Source organism: Elgaria multicarinata, chromosome 20 (assembly GCF_023053635.1).
Source record: "Elgaria multicarinata webbii isolate HBS135686 ecotype San Diego chromosome 20, rElgMul1.1.pri, whole genome shotgun sequence".
Lineage (NCBI taxonomy): Eukaryota > Metazoa > Chordata > Lepidosauria > Squamata > Anguidae > Elgaria > Elgaria multicarinata.
This window is the reverse complement of record NC_086190.1, coordinates 13,863,255-13,882,545: the sequence shown is the minus strand read 5'-3', so window position 1 is coordinate 13,882,545 and position 19,291 is coordinate 13,863,255. Positions and strand designations below refer to the sequence as shown.

Sequence of the window (19,291 nt, the reverse complement as noted above, 5' to 3'; positions counted from 1 at the left end):
TGTGGGTCGTCCCCTTTTCTCTCTCTGTCTCTGATGGTTTCTCATCTTCCTCTTGCTCCGTGACAAGAATGAGGTAAGGGGCTGTCTTTAGCCCAGTGGTGGGCCTCTACCTGTTTCGGACTACACCCCCCATCAGCCTTAGCCAGCCAAGCCTCATGGGAGTCGTAGTCCAAAACAATCACAAAGTTTTAGGGGAGACATTTCAACTTTTTTTAAAATGGGGAAACCCCTACATCAAACTGTCAAATGATCCAGCATTTAGGGGAAAGAGGGCGTGTCTACCTGGGAAACTCCAGGGTCCAAATTTGTCACCCAGGTAGGCCAGGTTTAGCTCGTGGGCCTAAGGTTCCCCACCCCTGCTGAGCTGGTATCGCACGCTTCTGAAAAGTTTACTGGGGCTGCACTCAAAACCTCATTTTGTATTTTACTGTAAGGCTGCGAGGACTCGTCTCACTGTGCGTTTATTTCATCAGGGAAGCATGATTGATTTTTATGGCTGTTTGTGAGCCGCGTTGGAGGGCGACTTGACTGGCTGGAAAAGCAATTGCATGGTGCTATAAATCCATGAACCCAATTCTTGAGCGTGCTTGTTAGGGATGGGTGACCGTGCGACATTCGAGCTTATTGGGATTTTCTGAATTCTGCCTTGAAACTTGTTTCGCATTCAGGAATACGAACATCTTTTCATAGAATCATAGAACAGTAGGGTTGGAAGGGATCTATGAGGCCATCCAGTCCAGCCCCCTGCTCAATGCAGGAATCCGCCTTAAAGCATCCCTGACAGAGGGCTGTCCAGCTGCCTCTTGAAGGCCTCGAGTGCGGGAGAGCCCACCACCTCCCTAGGTAACTGGTTCCATTGTCGTACTGCTCTAACAGCCAGGAAGTTTTTCCTGATGTCCAGCTGGAATCTGGCTTCCTGTAACTTCAACCCGTTATTCCGTGTCCTGCACTCTGGGAGGATTGAGAAGAGATCCTGGCCCTCCTCTGTGTGACAACCTTTAAAGTATTTGAAGAGTATTTTTCTTTTCTGTTTTGGATCAGAAAAAATATATGCACATTTTCAATCAGGAAATGTGCACCTTTTCCCCAATTTTTTTTTTTAAAAAGCACCGATTTTTTTTGAAATGCAAGTGTTTCCCAATTGAAAATACGTATTCAACCCCCCCCCCATATGCTAAACAGTGAAAATGCACATTTTGAGTGAGCAGGTGCGCAAATTGCAGACTTTCGAATGCAAGTTCTGGGGAAATTGCAAATATTTCCCGTGAATTGCATTCCTGCTCATGTTCATGTTAGAGACTGCAAACGTGGGAGACGTTGGCGTGTTTTGCACGCAGCAGCAAAATTCTCGTCCGTTCCAATTGGGTACGCGCACAAGTTGTATTCCTTTCGGCGCCTCCTGAAAAATAGTTTAAAAATAAATTTTTAGTTAAAAAAAACCAATCAATGAAGTGGGAAGCCTGAGGTACCAGAGTGGGTTCCAAGAGCAGTGTCCTAGCTAGATTTCTGTCCCTGGGTATCACGCTTCGCACCCCAATCTGCCTCTTCTCCCTATTCCACCCCTTTCAGATCCGGTCAGGGTCTTCTGTGCTTTATTGAGGTAGGAAAAACATCACTGTAAAAATTGCTTGGACAACTCATTCACCACCGACGTAAGTTTCTTTTCACTTGTGTGTTTGTAATCATTCTAAATATAGTGCCCCTCCAGGAGAAACCTTGCTGACAGATTTAAATGTTGTTTTGTCTACCGTTGACCGTCTTGCTTCCCGGGGGGACGGGACGGAGATGCTTGTTCCTCCGGTCCCCAAACCAGGCAGTCATCAAAGAGCTGTGTTTGCATCCTGCTGGGAAGGGGGGCGGAGCTAATGGCGGAGGAGGGGAGTGGCCAAAAGTACAAAACATACCCATATAGGTTGAAGTGTGTGGGAGGGGAAAAGGGGATTTTCCACATTTTGCAAATGTGAATTTGTCCAAATTTGGGAAATTGGGAAAAATCCGATTCTGCCAATGAGCGCGCGACGGCACGAAAGGCACCTGTCCATCCACGAAACGTCGATGGAATGAGTTTTTCAAAATCCCTATCTGGCTACCTGATATTGCTTTCCTGATGGGCTGAGAAAAATTCAGAGTTCCCCAAAGGCGATGCTCGCCTGCTCGCCCAGATATACGGTCCGTTCGTGATTCATTGCATATCTACAACTCTGTGTATGTTTGGACGAATCTTTTTCCCTTTCTTCTTGCCTTTAGCTGATTCTGACTTCCCACAGGAGAGGAGTCTCAGGGAGAGAGAGAGAGAGAGATTTCCTCCTTGATGTTTTTAACAAAGGGTTGATTTTGTAACCTTCTCTATGCAAAGTTTCTTTGCTGTTACCACTGAGCTGTGGACCTTCTCTTCCTGGCCACTTTAAATCCTCAAATAGAAAGAGGAAAGGAACTTGGGTGTGTATCTCTCCCCCATTCCTCAGCTGACGTTTTCCTTTTTCCTTTGTTCCAATTTGGATTACAAAGTTGTTGTTGTTTTTAAGGCCCTATTGATGCAGCGTTTATTTGGCAGCGAATAATATTTGCAATAGGAAACACCCTACCGTTTCCAAAATGGAAAACGGCTTCTTTGCCTCGGGGAGGAAAGGAGGCTTGTCATCTCCCCCCCCCGCCCTTTACTGAGATGCGGTTTGGTTGCTGGACATGCAAATAGGGCTGAGAGGAGTGGGAGGGATTGGTGCCGTGGCTGCTGATGTCTCCGAGACAGTGACAGCTCCCCAAAGCAGTGCTGTTCCTCCCTTCTTAAATGAACAGGTGCTTTGACAAGTCACTGCTTCAAGGAGTTCCCAATGAAAACTTTGCCATCAGACAAAGAGGAGGGAATTAAAGCCCAGGACATGAATAAGGAGAGTTTGTCCTGAGTGGAAGCGGACTCAAGCGTGATGGGTCATTCGAGAGACTTGGGGCGGTGGATGTAATTACTGACGTCGCCAAATTTCGTAATTCAGCAGCTTGCGGGTCAAACTTCCCCTATTCATAACGCTTACCTCTTTAACAAGCCTCAACCGATGTTTTAAGAATTCACTTTTAAGATCGCAATGCAAGTTTCTGAGCACGTGCAGTCTGTGTGTAAACCACGCTCCTTCCACGCTGAGCTGGTTGGATGAACCCTTTTCTTGCGTACGGTAAACACTGTGGGTGTCTCTCTGTCTTCTCGGTGGATTGGATTTGGGTTGTCATTCTTCGTACGGTGCTTCTATTTTGTTCTGGTACTTTATTGCTAGTGATGGTTGTGCTTTTTAAATTGTATATTGTATTTTGTTTTATCCTGGTTGTGCTTTTTATATTGTATTTTGCATTTGGGTTTTTAGCTTGTTGGATGTTTTATTATGTTGCTAATGGTTTTAATTTTTGTGAACCGCCCAGAGAGCTTCGGCTATTGGGCGGTATAAAAATGTAATAAAGAAATAAAAGAAATAAATGGATGGAGTGTTTCTGGGAGAGGCGAAAACAGCCTGTCAGGAAGGGGGGTACATAACGTTGTGAGGCATGACGTCGTGAAACACCACGTTTTTCCAAACTGCTGCTCCCAAGGTGGTTTAATGATTGTGCATGCGCAAAAGCTCATTTACATGGAATGAGGCTTGCTTTTAAGGGAGGTCTTTCGTCCGAACTTAAATGGGTGAGTTTGCTGTTCTCCGAGCAATGAAAAAATTCACCCAGATGAAGTTTGTCCATCGCTAGGTACAATATTGTTTCCCGTTTCTCTGTAGTGGCAATCAAGTAACGTTCATGAGATCCGGTGGCATGTTTAGTCTAGGGCTTTCATTTCATTTCATTTTGAAAACCGGACGTTAAAACCCTCCATTTAACATCCAAATTTCATAATCTGATGTGATAAATCCCTGCCATTATCCAGGGAATGAAAAAATTCGCCCAGATGAAGTTTATCCATCGCTAGGTACAATATTGCTTCCTGTTTCTCAGCGGCGGCAATCAAGTAACGTTCATGAGATCCGGTGGCATGTTTAGTCCAGGGCTTTAATTTCATTTCATTTTGAAAACCGGAAGTTCCAACCCTCCATTTAACATCCAAATTTCATAATCCGATGTGATAAATCCCTGCCATTATCCAAGGAACGAAAAAATTCGCCCAGACGAAGTTTGTCCATCGCTAGGTACAATATTGTTTCCCGTTTCTCAGCAGCGGCAATCAAGTTAACGCTGACAAATTTCACAATCCGGTGTGATAATCCCCCATGGAGAGACCTTTGCTGTAGAACCTGATGGGGAGAACCGGCATTTTTGGCTGGGTGCCTGAGTGCAGATAAACTTCTGTGGTCTTAGCAACATGTTGCTTTGCACTGTAAATGTTTGTGGTTGACTCTTGAACGTGGCTGTCAACTATCTGTTCCGTCCATCTGCACGAAGCTGGCTCCCGAAGCCGAGAAACGATGGACGGGTTTCCTGTCTCCTCTTCTTTGCATATATTTCCTCCTGTTCCCGCACTAAACAACCCTGAGGAGCTTTGGAATTCAACAGCAGCAGCAAAACAGCCTGATAGTTTCATTGGCGAGTGTTTCGCCGTTGCTGAACTAGCAAACGAGGGCTCACCCAGCCCATCCTGTTTACAAGGACCACCCCGGTTCGCCGTTCCTGCCCACGCGTTTTATGTTTGCTAATAACGTGAGTCGGGAAGGAAGGAAGGAAAGAGGAGGTGGAGGAGGAAGATGACGTCCACTCTAAACAAGCGAAATGAGGGAAGGAATCAAGGCTGTTGCTAGGCGCTTAAAAGACGTAGGGGGACAGCCCGATAGGACGCACATACCTGCGTAAAATTTGCATAGATTGTCGTCTGTGCATAGGATTCTCGTATGCATGAAATTCCTAGATCTGCATAAAATGCATACCTCCATAGAATGTATAGATTTGCACAACGTTCTATACATACGCAAATGAAGCAATAATGACTAGGAATTATTTAAGAGGCGGTGCCGGCTAATTGATTTCTTGTCCCGGTCTCCTCGAATAAAATATATTCTTCAATTTAATTTGCACCCCTGTCCCAGATCACCCCACCGTAGCTTAATTGCTGTGTAACCCAGTGTAACCCGGGCTGGGCTGAGAGTCTGTGACTGGCCCAAAGTCATCCAGCCAGCTCCATGGCCGAGTGGGGATGAGAACCCGGATCTTCCGAGTCCCAGTCCGACGCTCTAACCACTATGCCACGCTGGCTGTCATTAATTTTAACACTAATCTTCCCCATTCCTATTATTATTATTAGTAGTAATAGTAGTAGTAATATTTGCAGTTATATCCTGCCTTTTTTCCTCCAAGGAAGCCTAAGTGGCGTACTCCTCCGCTCCTTTTTATCCTCACAACAACAACCCTGTGAGGTGGGTTGGGCTGAGAGTCTCTGACTGGCCCAAAGTCACCCAGTGGGTTTCCATGGCTGATTGGGGACTAGAACCCAGATCTTCCGACTCCCAGTCGAACACTTTAGCCACTACACCACACTGGTTCTCCACTGGCTTACCAATCGCCACTAGTTAAATAGGCCCTCCTTATTCAAAACTAGCACACCTTTAGGTACCAGCTGCTGGTTTCTCTTTGCAAGAAAAGAAAGAAATGACGATAACCTGTACGCTAGGGGTGCAAACCTTTGGGCCTAGGGACCCTCTTGGGTTTCTCCAGAAGGTTTCTACCCCTTTCTCTGGCCCTATCCCTATCATAGAATCATAGAATCATAGAATAGCAGAGTTGGAAGGCTCCTACAAGGCCATCTAGTCCAACCCCCTGCTCAATGCAAGAATCCACCCTAAAGCATCCCCGACAGATGCTATTCCTCAACCACTGATTGTGGGGTAATTTCCCTACCGTTGTATAGTCCCGCCCCCCATTATAAGAACTCGAGTTGCTTCTTTTAAGGTTTACTAATTGGTAGTACTACATCTTTAAGCGAAAATAGGCTGGCGTTTGGGCTCTGCCCCTTTTTGCCACGCCCACCCCTGGAACGCCGCCCTCCCAGACTTTCTCCAAAATAGAATCTGGCCCTGGGGTGAAAACAAGTCCTGCATCCCTGCTTTACGCCCTGCTTGGGAAGATGGAGAAGCATCGGGCTGGCCGCTGTTGGAAACAGTGAACTGGGGCGGATGCACCTGAGCCTGTGTCCAATCCAGCATTGCACGGCTCTGGCAGCTGCAGTCAGTCGGCCGCAGGTCTTGGAGAGGCACAGCTGAGCGTGATTCTTGCGTTCAGTCTTCATTACGGCTCTTCAGTGCGCCAGAACATTAATCCGCGATGTTCGGCAACTCGCTCTTGTTCTTAAGCATCATTAAACCTTATTATCTTGTTCCTTCAGCTGTGGTGGAATGATCTTTAAGGGACCAATTCTTATGCGTGTAACGACAGGGCTCTTGGTTCTGCAGACAGAAGTGTGCAGCTCTCTGGCCGCGGACTCTTCGTTACCAGCTGCTGGTGGCTTGGCCCGGCCCTCTGGCAAGGGATGAGCATGACAGGTCTCAAACCTGAGCCACCCGGCTGCTCAGGTTTAGCAAAGCTCATCTGGGTTAGCTTGCAAAGGCGCTCCCTGCAGCCTCTTCCGGCGAGGAAGCACCACATGGACCGAGCACGCGATTTCTCCGTAGCCTCAAAGCGTGGGTCAGCTGGGTTCGTGTGAAAACGGGGATGGTCGCTTTAGGGTAGGGGCGAGGAGTCTAAGACCTGGGGGTGAAATTTGGCCCAGAAGACCACGCCTGCTTCCTTTCCCAAACCACCAATCACTTGGGAGCTTCCTGGCAGGGTTTGCCTCCGGCCAAGCTGAAAGGTCTAAATCTCTCTCCTAAGGTTTAGGTCTTGGCAGGAAGCGCTTGAAGCTACAATAGGCTGATATATATTTTAGCTCCACCCCTTTAGCTCCTCCCACCCCTGGAATGTGCCCCCCCCCGGAGACCACTTCTGAAATTGAATTTGGCCCTTGAGAAAGGCCGCTGAGTGGGCATTGTCTTGCTCTGAACAGGTCGGAAATTAGTTTGGTTCCAATTTCACGCTTCCGAACCCATCCGCCGGCTGAAGTTCAGCGCTTCTTCTGAATTCGCGCTTCTCTGAACTTTGCAAAACGATGCATGCAAGAATTGTATATAATGGGGCCGGGGGGGGGGGGAACCAGTGTTTGAAAATGCAGCCTATTGGGGCAATTGCTTGCCCCCAAATCGCACGTGCAACCTGCACACATTATGAGAAATGAAGACAGGGAGGTTCGTGGATTTTGCTTTCAAAGTCCCAAGCGGAGATGGAACCCAAAGCAGGAGGGAGGTCTGGCGTTGCGTCGAGAGATGAAACCTAGCCAAGTTTTTTCAGCTTTGCACCGGCCTTTAAGGCCTAGTCAAAGCCACTTGACAGACAGGTCCTCTGACTTGTAAACCGCGTCCACGTGCCAAGAGGGCAGGATGTTACAACCCACTTCGAAGAGCGGCCCCCACCTTTCCCAAAACACGCTGAAGTTCCCAGAGAACCAGCCGCTTCAAGGCCGAAGCAAGGGAGCGAACCCAGCGACTCCCATGGGAACTGCTTGCAGGGAACATCTGACATTCTCAACGCATGTCCTCATAAATCTACTATACCTGACACTCCATCCCTAAACCTGCGTTTTCTCGCTCCTGGAAAGTTGCTAAGATTCCCCCCCTGCCTTCATTTCAACACCTGCAATGAACGGTGTGTTTGTCTGTGTTGTGACTTCGCGCTTGAAGGGGTGGTGGAAAGGCTTGGAGTTCTAATTGAACGCATTCCCAAATTGGGGGTGGATAATCTATCCGATCAAACACCCCTTGATGGGACAGATAATGCTTCCCCACACTCCGCTGTTAAGAAGAGAAGAACCAGCCTACGATAGTAGGCGCACGCACAAGTGTCCTGGCTGGGGAATTCTGGGAGTTTTAGTCTCAACCCATCTGATGCGCACCAGGTCGTGGAAGGCTGAAGTGTATCAAACGTTGGGCAGCGGGGCAGAGAAGTATTCCAGACACATATTTATCATCTATCGACATAGGAGCCTTCCGGATCCATCTTTTCCTTACGCTGAAGCGACGATCAGGAACTATGCAATTCTTTGGGGGGGGTTATTTTTACACTCTGCATTAGCTTGCTACAGGCCAGGCGCTAGAAGAAAGAGGTCTGGTCCCTTGGCTTCCTTGTTTAGGCGTGAATGACATTCGAACCGGCGGCCCTGTGCTATTTTCGTCCATTTCCTTTTTCCTTCCTGCTGATATACACATACGCTTACACAGGGATACTGCACATGCCCCGAGCCCTGCTCCCCGCTGATGGTGTGGGGATTGGGGGCTGTGATGAAATGACAGGAGGCGGGTTGATTAGGGGAAACTGAGCTGAGATATCCTTTGGAAAGACACAGTTCATCATGAGGGTTGCTGCTTGAACAGAGATTAAATTGGCCTTGGTGTGTGTGTTTGAAGCTTTTCCATTGAGAGGGATGAATTCCATTTCAAAGAAGCTCTTGTTGTCTGGATGGGGAGGAAAAGGGATATTTTGTATATAGGCGGGATATAAATTGAAAGCATTTTTTATATATAGCCTGAGCTTCCTGAGCTGCACGCATGGCTCAGCCGCAGCGCATTACAGCCCCCCTGGCAAAAGTCCTATTCATGAAGGGGGCCTTGGCCATGAGGAGTCTGTCTTTGTAATTGAGTATGACTTCTCAGAGAAGCCCTACCGGTCTGCCTCTTAAGACGACAAAACTGTCGAGTGGGTTTCACCCAGCCTCTCCCTCAGAGACAAGCCCCCTGCCACTTGCAGGGATTGCATCTCCCCCAAGGGCCCAGAATCCTCCTGGTCTTCTGACATGACCTGTAGTGGGGTGCTGTTTATCTCGGGGAGCTGCACCTCCTCTAAGAAGGATCCCTTCAGGGGGCATGGCACACTCTCATTTCCCCCTTTTCTTTTACTCAGTTCCCCCACTCTTTTCTTAAAACGACACCACGCTTGGCTTTGCCCATCGTTATTTATTTCCTGGAGTGACACTACATCAGAGGCTTTTGTGGGAAATAAAGATGGTGACCTGAGTTGAAGAGGGTACTGGGGCGGCTTTCACAGCTGTTGGGCCATGGTACACACACAGTGGTGGAAGACCCCATTTCCCCTATGCTGCTGTGAACACCAAGTAGCTGCCTGATGCCATCTTAATTCCCCACAATGCCCCTGGTGTAGTGATGCTCCAGGATATTATGGGATTTTTTTTTAAAAAAAGGCAGCTCCATCTGAATATTGTGGTACTTCTGAATAATCCGAGCCTCGTGTGGCGCAGAGCGGTAAAGCAGCAGTTTCTGCAGCTGAAACTCTCCCCACGGCCTGAGTTCGATCCCAGCGGAAGCTGGTTTCAGGCAGCCGGCTCGGGTCGACTCAGCCTTCCATCCTCCCGAGGTCGGTAAAATGAGTACCCAGTTAGCTGGGGGAAAGGTAACAATGGCCGGGGAAGGCAACGGCAAACCACCCCGCTATAAGGCCTGCCAAGAAAATGTCAGCGAAAGCTGGCGTCCCTCCAAGAGTCAGTAATGACTCAGTGCTTGCATGAGAGGTTCCTTTCCTTTTCCTTCTGAATAATCCAACCAGGGGGTGCACCGGGGTAGGCAATTTGCCAGAATACCTGTTCCCCCCAAAGCTAGAGGAAGCCTTCCTGGACACTCTAGGTCAGCTTTCCCTAAACTCTACCTTCCAGATGTTGTGGCCTTCAACTCGTAGCATTCCTGGCCATTGTCAGGGTCCGGGGCGTGGGCCGGAGGCAAAAGGCAAGCAGGGTTTGGAGTCCAGAGGCAAACAGAGTTCAAGCAGGGCCGGAGGCAAAAGGTGTAGTCAGGTGAAACAGAAGGTCAGGCAAAGTCTAGGATTCACAGGTAGTCAGGTACGGGCTGCAGCAGGTGCAGGAGACCGTGTTGCTGTGGCAAAGCTGGAGTGGAAATGCAGTTCTTCTATAGCTCTTTCCTGGCTGGTCTGCCTAGATTGATTTCGAGAACCAGAAGGTTCGACCGTATAACACCTGCTCTGGTCCGCTTGCACTGGCTGCCTGTATGTTTCCGAGCCCAATTCAAGGTGCTGGTTTTGACCTATAAAGCCTTACACGGTTTGGGACCACAATTCCTGATGGAACACCTCTCCCGACGTGAATATACCCGGTCACTACGTTCAACATCTAAGGTCCTCCTCCGGGTGCCTACTCTGAGAGAGGCTCAGAGTGTGGCAAAGAGGGACAGGGACTTTTCGGTGGTGGCCCCCAGACTATGGAACGATCTCTCTGACGAGGCTCACCTGGCGCCAACACTGCTATCTTTCCGGCGCCAGGTTAAGACTTTCCTCTTTGCCCAGGCATATGGCGGCACATCTTAATCACCCACATGTTTAGGGTTTTTTATAACGTTTTTTAATGCTTTATGTGTATATGTTCTGTATTTTAAAATTTTAAATTTTGTATACTCGTTTTTATCTTAATTTTAGAATTTTTGTAAACCGCCCAGAGAGCCCCTGGCTATGGGAGCGGTAGATAAGTGCAATAAATAAAATAAATAAATAAATAAAAAATTGTAGTCCAAAATATCTGGAGAGGACCGGGTAGGGGAAGGTTACCTGAGGTGAATAGGAGTTCTAGCACTGACTAGCTTCCCTGGATCTACCGAGTTCGGGTAAGGTTATTAACTCTGTGTATTATTTTTTTTTCTATTTTCTGTCTCCCCCCGCCCCTCAACAAGGTGGTTTCACCCGAACATCAACGGCATCGAAGCGGAGAAACTGCTTCTAACCAGAGGCATTCATGGAAGCTTTTTGGCTCGACCCAGTAAAAGCAATCCAGGAGACTTCACTTTATCAGTCAGGTATGAACTGGGGCTGGGGCCAGGGGGCGTGGCTAGATTCGGCCCCTGGGGCGGAGTTTCCCCACCCCATCGCCCAGGTTAGAAAGTCTAACGTTCGGTAAGTTTTCTCTCCCATCTCTACTTGCTGATGGTTAACAGGACTTGGAGTATGTTTTTAAGATGTCTAGGAAATCTCATTACACTGTACGTTTGCTGCAATGGATCCTATTCTTCCTTCTGTTCTCGTGCCCTGGAATAGTAATTAACAACCAAGGTGCCACCACAGGAAAGGCCTGGCGGTATAACAGAGCAAATACTCCTTCTTAACCATATGCTTTTGCAATGTGCAATAGTTGCATCTTTTTGGAGAGGAGGTTATTATACGGATAAACTTTGTACTGACTTCCCTGACACCTCCACGTCTGCCGGCGAGCTGCCCAGCCTCCTTTCCAGACTGCCATTGATTTAGTGTTGTAAATTACGACAGGACAGAGAGGAGGCTGAATGGGTCGTCGGCACGTACGTATGCCTGAAGTACGTCCTGGCGGTGAGCAGGCTGGGGGCAGTGGCTGGCCATTGGGTGGAATTGGCCCAAAGCAGTTCGGCCCTGAACCAAATTCGGCCCGAATCGGCCTGCTTCGACTCAGATTCAGGATTCGAGACCGAAGTGAAGCACCAAAACACCAAATGGTTGGTGTGTGGAGGCCACCCGGTGAACCCCAAAGTGCTGGATCAGGAACCCCAGAAAACAGGATTTGGCCCACAGGACGGAGGTTCTACACCCCTGCCATAGAGGGTGGCCAAGTCGTACTTAAAAAATGTGCGTTCTCTTGTGCAGAGTGCCTCCTCCCCCTACTTCGCCTAATCAAAACAATTTGGTTTTGCAAGATAGTTATTGTGGAAGGTTTTTGGATGCGGTCTGTGGTGAGTGGGGTGAGGGGAAGTTTGGCTGTGTGAGCTCCCTGTAGTGAAGACGTTGTTATTTTATTTTAAAGTCTTCCCTTTCCACCCAAGATTGGCCATTCGAGGCACTCTACAACTCCTTTTTATTTTTAAAAATTGAAACAATATTAATATACTCATTAAAAGCAGCTTCAGAGCCAATACAACTGCAGTTCTAAATGTATCAAAAAACAAAACCATAAACAGCAGTAATCAATGGCAATTAAAAATATTAAGAAGAAAGTACATTTTCGCCCTCCATGGCACAGGCAAACAGGGTATAGAATCCTTCAATCCTAGAATCGTCGAGTTGGAAGGGGCCTCTAAGGCCATGGAGTCCAACCCCCTGCTCAAGGCAGGAATCCACCCTAAAGCATCCCTGACAGATGGTTGTCCAGCTGCCTCTTGAATGCCTCCAGTGTGGGAGAGCCCACCACCTTCCTAGGTAACTGGCTCCATTGTCGTACTGCTCGAACAGTCAGGAAGTTTTTCCTGATGTTTTGTCATACCGCTCTAACAGTCAGGAAGTTTTTCCTGCTGTCCAGATGTAATCTGGCTTCCTGTAACTTGGCACTCTGGGGTAATCAAGGAGAGATCCTGGCCCTCCTCTGTGTGACAACCTTTCAAGTATTTGAAGAGTGCTCTCATGTCTCCCTTCCATCTTCTCTTCTCCAGGCTAAACAGGCCCCGTTCTTCCAGTCTCACCTCATAGGGCTTTGTTTCCAGACCCCTGATCAGCCTCGCTGCCCTCCTCTGAACCCCCTCAAGCTACACTGTTGAAAAAGGCAACAGCGTAGTCGGCATGTTGGCCTTGAGCCTCAGAAACCACAGCTGCTGCTCTGCCTCAGATTCGGAACCGAATCCATAGCGAGGTGGCCAGGGACCAAGGTGACTCGAATCATATCAGGGCTGATTGGGAAGCCCCAAATTGTGTGTGTGTGTGTGCACTGCCCCACCTTTTCCCCATTCTAAATAGATTGAAACGCTTCTCCTAAATCTTAGTTATTGGTGTTCTTATCTGGATGGCTTCAGAAGGGGGTTGGATGAATTCCTGGAGGCAAAGGCTATCCATGGCTACCAGCCCTGATGGTTGTGTGCTATCTCCAGAATTTGAGGCAGTGAGCCTGTGTGCACCGGTTGCTGGGGAACATGGGTGGGAAGGTGCTGTTGCACCATGTCCTGCTTGTTCATCCCTGGCCGATGGCTGGTTGGCCACTGTGTGAACTGAGTGCTGGACTAGATGGACCCTTGGTCTGATCCAGCATGACACTTCTCATGTTCTTATTTATTTACTTATTAAATTTATTTATATAAATTTATTAAATTTATATAACTCCCCCCCCCATAGCCGAAGCTCTCAGTGCGGTTTACAACAGTTAAAAACAGTGAACATTAAAAAGGTGTACAAAATTCAAAACCATCAAAAATATGGCAACAAGGGAGACGGCCTTCTCGGTGGTGGCCCCCCGACTGTGGAATGATCTCCCCGACGAGGCTCGCCTGGCGCCAACGTTGTTATCTTTTCGGCGCCAGGTCAAGACTTTTCTCTTCTCCCAGGCATTTTAACAGCATTTAACAACGTTAAGTTTGTTTTTAATGGACCCCAGAATTGTTGTTTTTAAATGGATACTGTTGTTTTTATACTGTTTTTTATGTTTTTTAAAAATTTTGTATACTTTTAATGTTTACTATTTTTAATTGTTATAAACCGCCCAGAGAGCTTCAGCTGTGGGGCGGTATATAAATGTAATAAAATAAATAAATAAATAAAAATATAAAAACAACGGTTTAAAACAACAGTATCTTCCTCCACGCATTTGCCGCCTGAGGCAAGTGCCTCCCTTTGCCTAATGGTAGGGCCGGCCCTACTAAGGAAGGTTAAAGCTTGCCATTCCCAGTGATCCCAATAAAGTTCATTGACTTATGTAGTTGGAACATTAAGCTAAACGTTGCTGGGTTATTATTATTTTTTTGTATTCTGGGCCCCTCCCCTTTGCCTTCAGACCCGCCCCCCCGAGGTTCTCTGAAATGGCATTCGGCCCTCGGAATGAAAGAGGTTGAACACCCCTGCTCCGTGGGCCATGTCCACCTGACAGGGCGCTGAGACTGTGCCTTTTGCGCTTCCGAAACCTCCAAACGTTTTGCGTTACTGCTTGGTGTGTGTGGCGGAGGGCAGGGGGAGGAGAGGGAATCCGGCATTTACAGCTGCAGCCGGATCTCTGTAAATAATTCAAAGAACAGGAATTGGCTCTCTTGCGCATTTCCCTAAGAGGTATTTGGGCTTCGGGCCAGCCGGCCGAGGACGCTGCTGCCGGGGAGGAGAGCTCAAAAGCCTCTGCACGCCACGGACGGCACTTAACGTGGTAAACGGGGGCCGATTTATATGAGAACGGATCTTATTTTCTGCTGGATGGGGCTGTCATCTCGATTGCTGTTGGGGGGGGTAGAGAGGGGAGGCAAAGGGGGTAGAAATATTGTTCGGTCGTGTGTCTGCTTCTGTTCAGTTTCTGGCAACACTCCCCACTGTAAAAGAACGTAAGAAGGACCCAGCTGGATCAGGCCAAGAGTCATAGAATCATAGAATAGTAGAGTTGGAAGGGTCCTCTAAGGCCATCAAGTCCAACCCCTTGCTCAATGCGGGAATCCACCCTAAAGCATCCCTGACAAATGGTCATTTATTTATTTAGTCAATACCTTTTTTTAATAGCAGGATTGTTGCGCTTTTGTCAGCAGTATTTCTTCACACAACATGTAAGTCATTTGCTTTTGGAACTCTCTGCCACAAGATCATAGACTCAGAATAGTAGAGTTGGAAGCCTATAAGGCCAGGAATCCACCCTAAAGCATCCCTGACAGATGGTTGTCCAGCTGCCTCTTGAAGGCCTCTAGGGTGTGAGAGCCCACCACCTCCCTAGGTAACTGGTTCCATTGTCATACTGCTCTAACAGTCAGGAAGTTTTTCCTGATGTCCAACCGGATTCTGGCTTCCTATCACTTGAGCCCATGATTCCGTGTCCTGCACTCTGGGAGGATCGAGAAGAGATCCTGGCCCTCCTCTGTGTGACAACCATTTAAGTATTTGAAGAGTGCTATCATGTCTCCTCTCTTCTTCTTTTTTACTCTAGAGGAGGTACAGGGGCCCTAATCTGGAACAGGGGCTTAGTAGGGGGGCTTCTAGGGATCAGGGTCTTACAGGGCACAACTTGTGTTCCCCCTCCAATCAAGTTCTAGAAATCCTAAGGCACTCCTTTTCTGCCTTCAGCAATGTTGCTCAGATCTTTTGCATTTCTCCGGAGCCATAGGGCTAGAAACTTGGGTTTTGTTTAAAACATAAAAATCAGGGGGGGGGGGATCAGAAAAAAGCCAAGACAGCAAGGCTTCTGGACTTTCTATCCCCAGTCCCGCATCCCCCCCCCCCGCACAGGTTTTCTACTTGGCAGAACTGTTAAACGAATGCAACCCCTCCAGGTTATTTGTGGGTGTGCATTGTACCACTGTCACGTGTACAAGTGTATATCCAATAATGCATTGCGAGTTCTCTTCTAGGGGGACAGTTCTTTTCTTACCTCATCGACATAACAATACCTAATGACAAAAATGTTGTAGAATAGGAAGAGGAAAAGAGAGAAAACTATAGACCAGTGGCCATGGAAGTTAAGGAATTATGGCAACGGGAAAAGGTCACAGTTATTCTGTTAGGTACATCAGTCACCGGCATCACATCAAAAAAACTTTACAGAAAACCTTCAGAAACTGGGCCTACCCAAATATATCCACACCAACATGCAAAAACCAGTCCTACTTAAAACATGTTCACCAGTCAGGAAATCCCTGAATCAGTAAAAGATAGCATGACTTGGCAAAGCCCGTCACGTCCATCTAGAAAAACCACCATGAGCAAGAAAGATGCTAATAATAATAATAATAATAATAATAATAATAATAATTCAAAATTTGAATGCAGAGCCATTTGGGTGAGGCTGTTTTGACTGGATTGTTTTCCGCAATTCAAGTGGCGAGTGCAGATGGAATCCTTCATGCTCTTGTGAAACGTTGGGAAATGTCCTGCTCAATAGATTGATTGTCCGTTTTTCCTTTTCGTCCCCTGATCATAAAGTGCCAGAGGGCTTTTGGCTTGAAAAGGAAAGGCGTCCGGGAGAGAAATCTTTCTTGAACTGATGCTTTGTAACTTTGGTTAGGGGAGGGATCCCGAGGGAATGAAGGCAGCTTTTGAGTCTCTTCCCAAATGGAGAGGAGCATCTCTCCGGCTGTTTTCCTGTTGCTGTGAACAAAGACGCCATTTTAAATCCCCTGTTCAGCTATTTTAGCTCGCTGGTTGGTGCCTAGCCTACCTCACAGGGTTGTTGTAAGGTGGGAAAGCTCAGTGGACTTATAGACTCTATGCCCAGGGGTGAGAGAACCTCTTTCAACCTGACGGCTGGATTCCAGTTCGGTGAAGCCCTCGGGGGGGGGGGCACATTCCAGTGGTGGGTGGGTCGAAGGGGGCGGGGACTAGATGCAAAATGGGTGGAGCTAAATATACAAAGAGGTTTTCTTGACCACTGACATAGAATCATAGAATCATAGAATAGCAGAGTTGGAAGGGCCCTACAAGGACATTCAGTCCAACCCCCTGCTCAGTGCAGGAATCCACCCTAAAGCATCCCTGACAGATGGTTGTCCAGAATGCCTCTAGGGTGGGAGAGCCCACCACCTCCCTAGGTAACTGGTTCCATTGTCGTACTGCTCTAACAGTCAGGAAGTTTTTCCTGATGTCCAGCTGGAATCTGGCTTCCTTTAACTTGAGCCCGTTATTCCGTGTCCTGCACTCTGGGAGGATCGAGAAGAGATCCTGGCCCTCCTCTGTGTGACAACCTTTCAAGTATTTGAAGAGTGCTCTCATGTCTCCCCTCGATCTTCTCTTCTCCAGGCTAAACATGCCCAGTTCTTTCAGTCTCTCTTCATAGGGCTTTGTTTCCAGACCCCTGATCATCCTGGTTGCCCTCCCCTGAACACGCTCCAGCTTGTCTGTGTCCTTCTTGAATTGTGGAGCCCAGAACTGGACGCAATACTCTAGATGAGGCCTAACCAGGGCCGAATAGAGAGGAACCAGGACCTCACGCGATTTGGAAGCTCTACTTTGATTAATGCAGCCCAAAATAGCATTGGCCTTTCTTGCAGCCATATCGCACTGTTGGCTCATATTCAGTGGAACCCTGGACAACCGCTGCTGCCGGTCAGTGTCGACAATACTGGACGAGATGGACCAGTGCTCTGACCCTGTATAAAGCAGTTCCTGGTGTCTTAAGGGAAGGGGTTGCAAGCCGGAAGCCCCCATTCAAAGGAGCGGGAGGTGAGGAAAACCCCAGGGGCCCACGTCCGGTATAGGTCAAGGTTGTTGGATGTTTTTGGGACCGAGGGCTGGGTTTGGTTCTGGGGGAGCTCTTGGGGCGTGTGTGTGTGCAGTCCGGTGGTAGGTGGTGCCTAAGGTAAAAAAGCTAAGGCCCAAATTACCCCAAAACTTGTACTTTTAGCTTAGGCTCTTATTGCCTTTTAGAATAAGGGGTGGGGGAGAAGAAAACACAGAAAAGCCAGAAATTCACCCGTTTTATTTTATTTATTTATTTAATTTATACCCCACCTTTTTTCCTGCAAGGAACCCAAGGTGGCATACATATTCCTCCTCCTCGTCTCCATTTTATCCTCACAACAACAACAGCCCTGTGAGGTAGGCTGGGCTGAGAGTCTGTGACTGGCCCAAAGTCACCCAGTGAGCTTCCATGGCCGGGTGGGGACTAGAACCCGGATCTCCCGACTCCCAGTCCGACCCTCTAGCCACTGCACCACACTGTCTCTTAGTGTGATTGGTCGGGGCAGGGCAGGGGAGTTTGGGTGGGCCGCGTCTGGCTCCCCAGATGGGGCAGGGTGGGCGTTCGATTCAACACTACACAATCTGAACTCATCTCCCCAGTCCTGATTCACTACTCTAACCACTACACGGCACTATCTCGAGCCCTTCCTAGGGCTTCCGTGCCTTCCCCCTGCGTCCAGACGCACAGGTTTGAGCCACAGTCATGTCGAATTTGAGGGGAAATGGGAACGGGCGGGCGTGTTTTCTCCTTCCTCTTCAGATCCGAACCTCGTCACAGGTCGCCCGCGATGCGACCTTTTTGCGGCTTTGGGTGTAATTAGCAGGCACAGCTGCGTTTTTCGGGTTGTGCTGCGTTGCGGCGGGTTTTCTTTCTCTCTCCCCCCCCCCTTTCGGTATTGTTTTAAAAGAAATCCGTGCCAAAGCAGAGCGGAGGCTGAGGGAAGCTCTTCTCCCCTGAAGCCGGATTTGCAACAACAGCTATTTTTTTTTTTTGCTAAGTGTTTAATCCAGCAACGAGTTTGAAGGGATCCCGCCGACCTCGCTTAATGGCCGCCACAGCAGCGCGACTGCGAGTGACCGTTTGACAGAAATCTCACAAATCGAGCCTTGGCCGCTTTGCCGCGTATTTAGGTTGTCGGCATGGCGTGCTGTTTAGCGTTTTTCTCGCGCTGTTTCTCTCTTCGCCGCCTCCTTCTTGCTTCAGTTGTTGCCAGAGAAATATTTCCACAGTGGCGCAGAGCGGTAAAGCAGCAGTTTCTGCAGCCGAAACTCTCCCCACGGCCTGAGTTCGATCCCAACGGAAGCTGGTTTCAGGCAGCCGGCTCAGGTCGACTCAGCCTTCCATCCTCCCGAGGTCGGTAAAATGAGTACCCAGCTAGCTGGGGGAAAGGGAATCACGGCCGGGGAAGGCAACGGCAAACCACCCCGCTATAAGGCCTGCCAAGAAAACGTCAGCGAAAGCTGGCGTCCCTCCAAGAGTCAGCAATGACTCAGTGCTTGCACGAGAGGTTCCTTTCCTTCAGCCCAGTAGTGGTTTTTCCGAGGCAGGGCTCACAGGGAGGTATATCTTGGGAGATCCGAGTTCAAGTCCCTTCTTGGTCATGAAGGCCACTGGGCGACTTTGGGCCAGTCACTGACTCTCAGCCGAACCTACCTCACAGGGTTGTTGTGAGGATAAATGGGAGAGGGGGAAGATCACGTGAGCTAACTTGGCTTGCTCAGAACTGGGGAAAAAAGGCCGGAAAGAAATGTAATGATAAAATTAAAAATGTGTTTTTTTACTTTTTTAATTATATTGATTGAACTCAGTATAAAAGTATAAAATCTATTGTATAACAGAGTTCAGGGGCTACTTTTACACACACACACACACACACACACACACACACACACTCTACACTGTTCTTGCACTGCCAAATTCAACAGTGGCAATTTCTCCTTTCTGTTGCGAAACTGCCATTTTTATTTTATATTTTGGGCAGCTGCTGCGCATTTCGGCAGCGGAGCAGGGGAGAAGGGGCCGCAACAGGGCCCAATGAGGATCACAGTTATTTACTTACTTACTTGGAAGTAAATTGCGTTGCTGCTGTTTTTATCTGGTTGAGCTTTTATATTGTATTTTATAGTATGCTTTTATACT

General features: G+C 48.2%; 1 protein-coding gene across 1 annotated transcript in view; it reads left to right on the top strand.

Annotated features, from left to right (window-relative positions):
• LOC134411333 (tyrosine-protein phosphatase non-receptor type 11-like) overlaps positions 1–19,291 on the top strand; it is a 65,518-nt gene that overhangs the window by 17,665 nt on the left and 28,562 nt on the right. Inside the window, exon 2 of the mRNA XM_063145063.1 lies at positions 10,737–10,859. Within this exon, the coding sequence (XP_063001133.1) occupies positions 10,737–10,859 (123 nt within the window). The remainder of the gene's footprint in view (positions 1–10,736; positions 10,860–19,291) is intronic.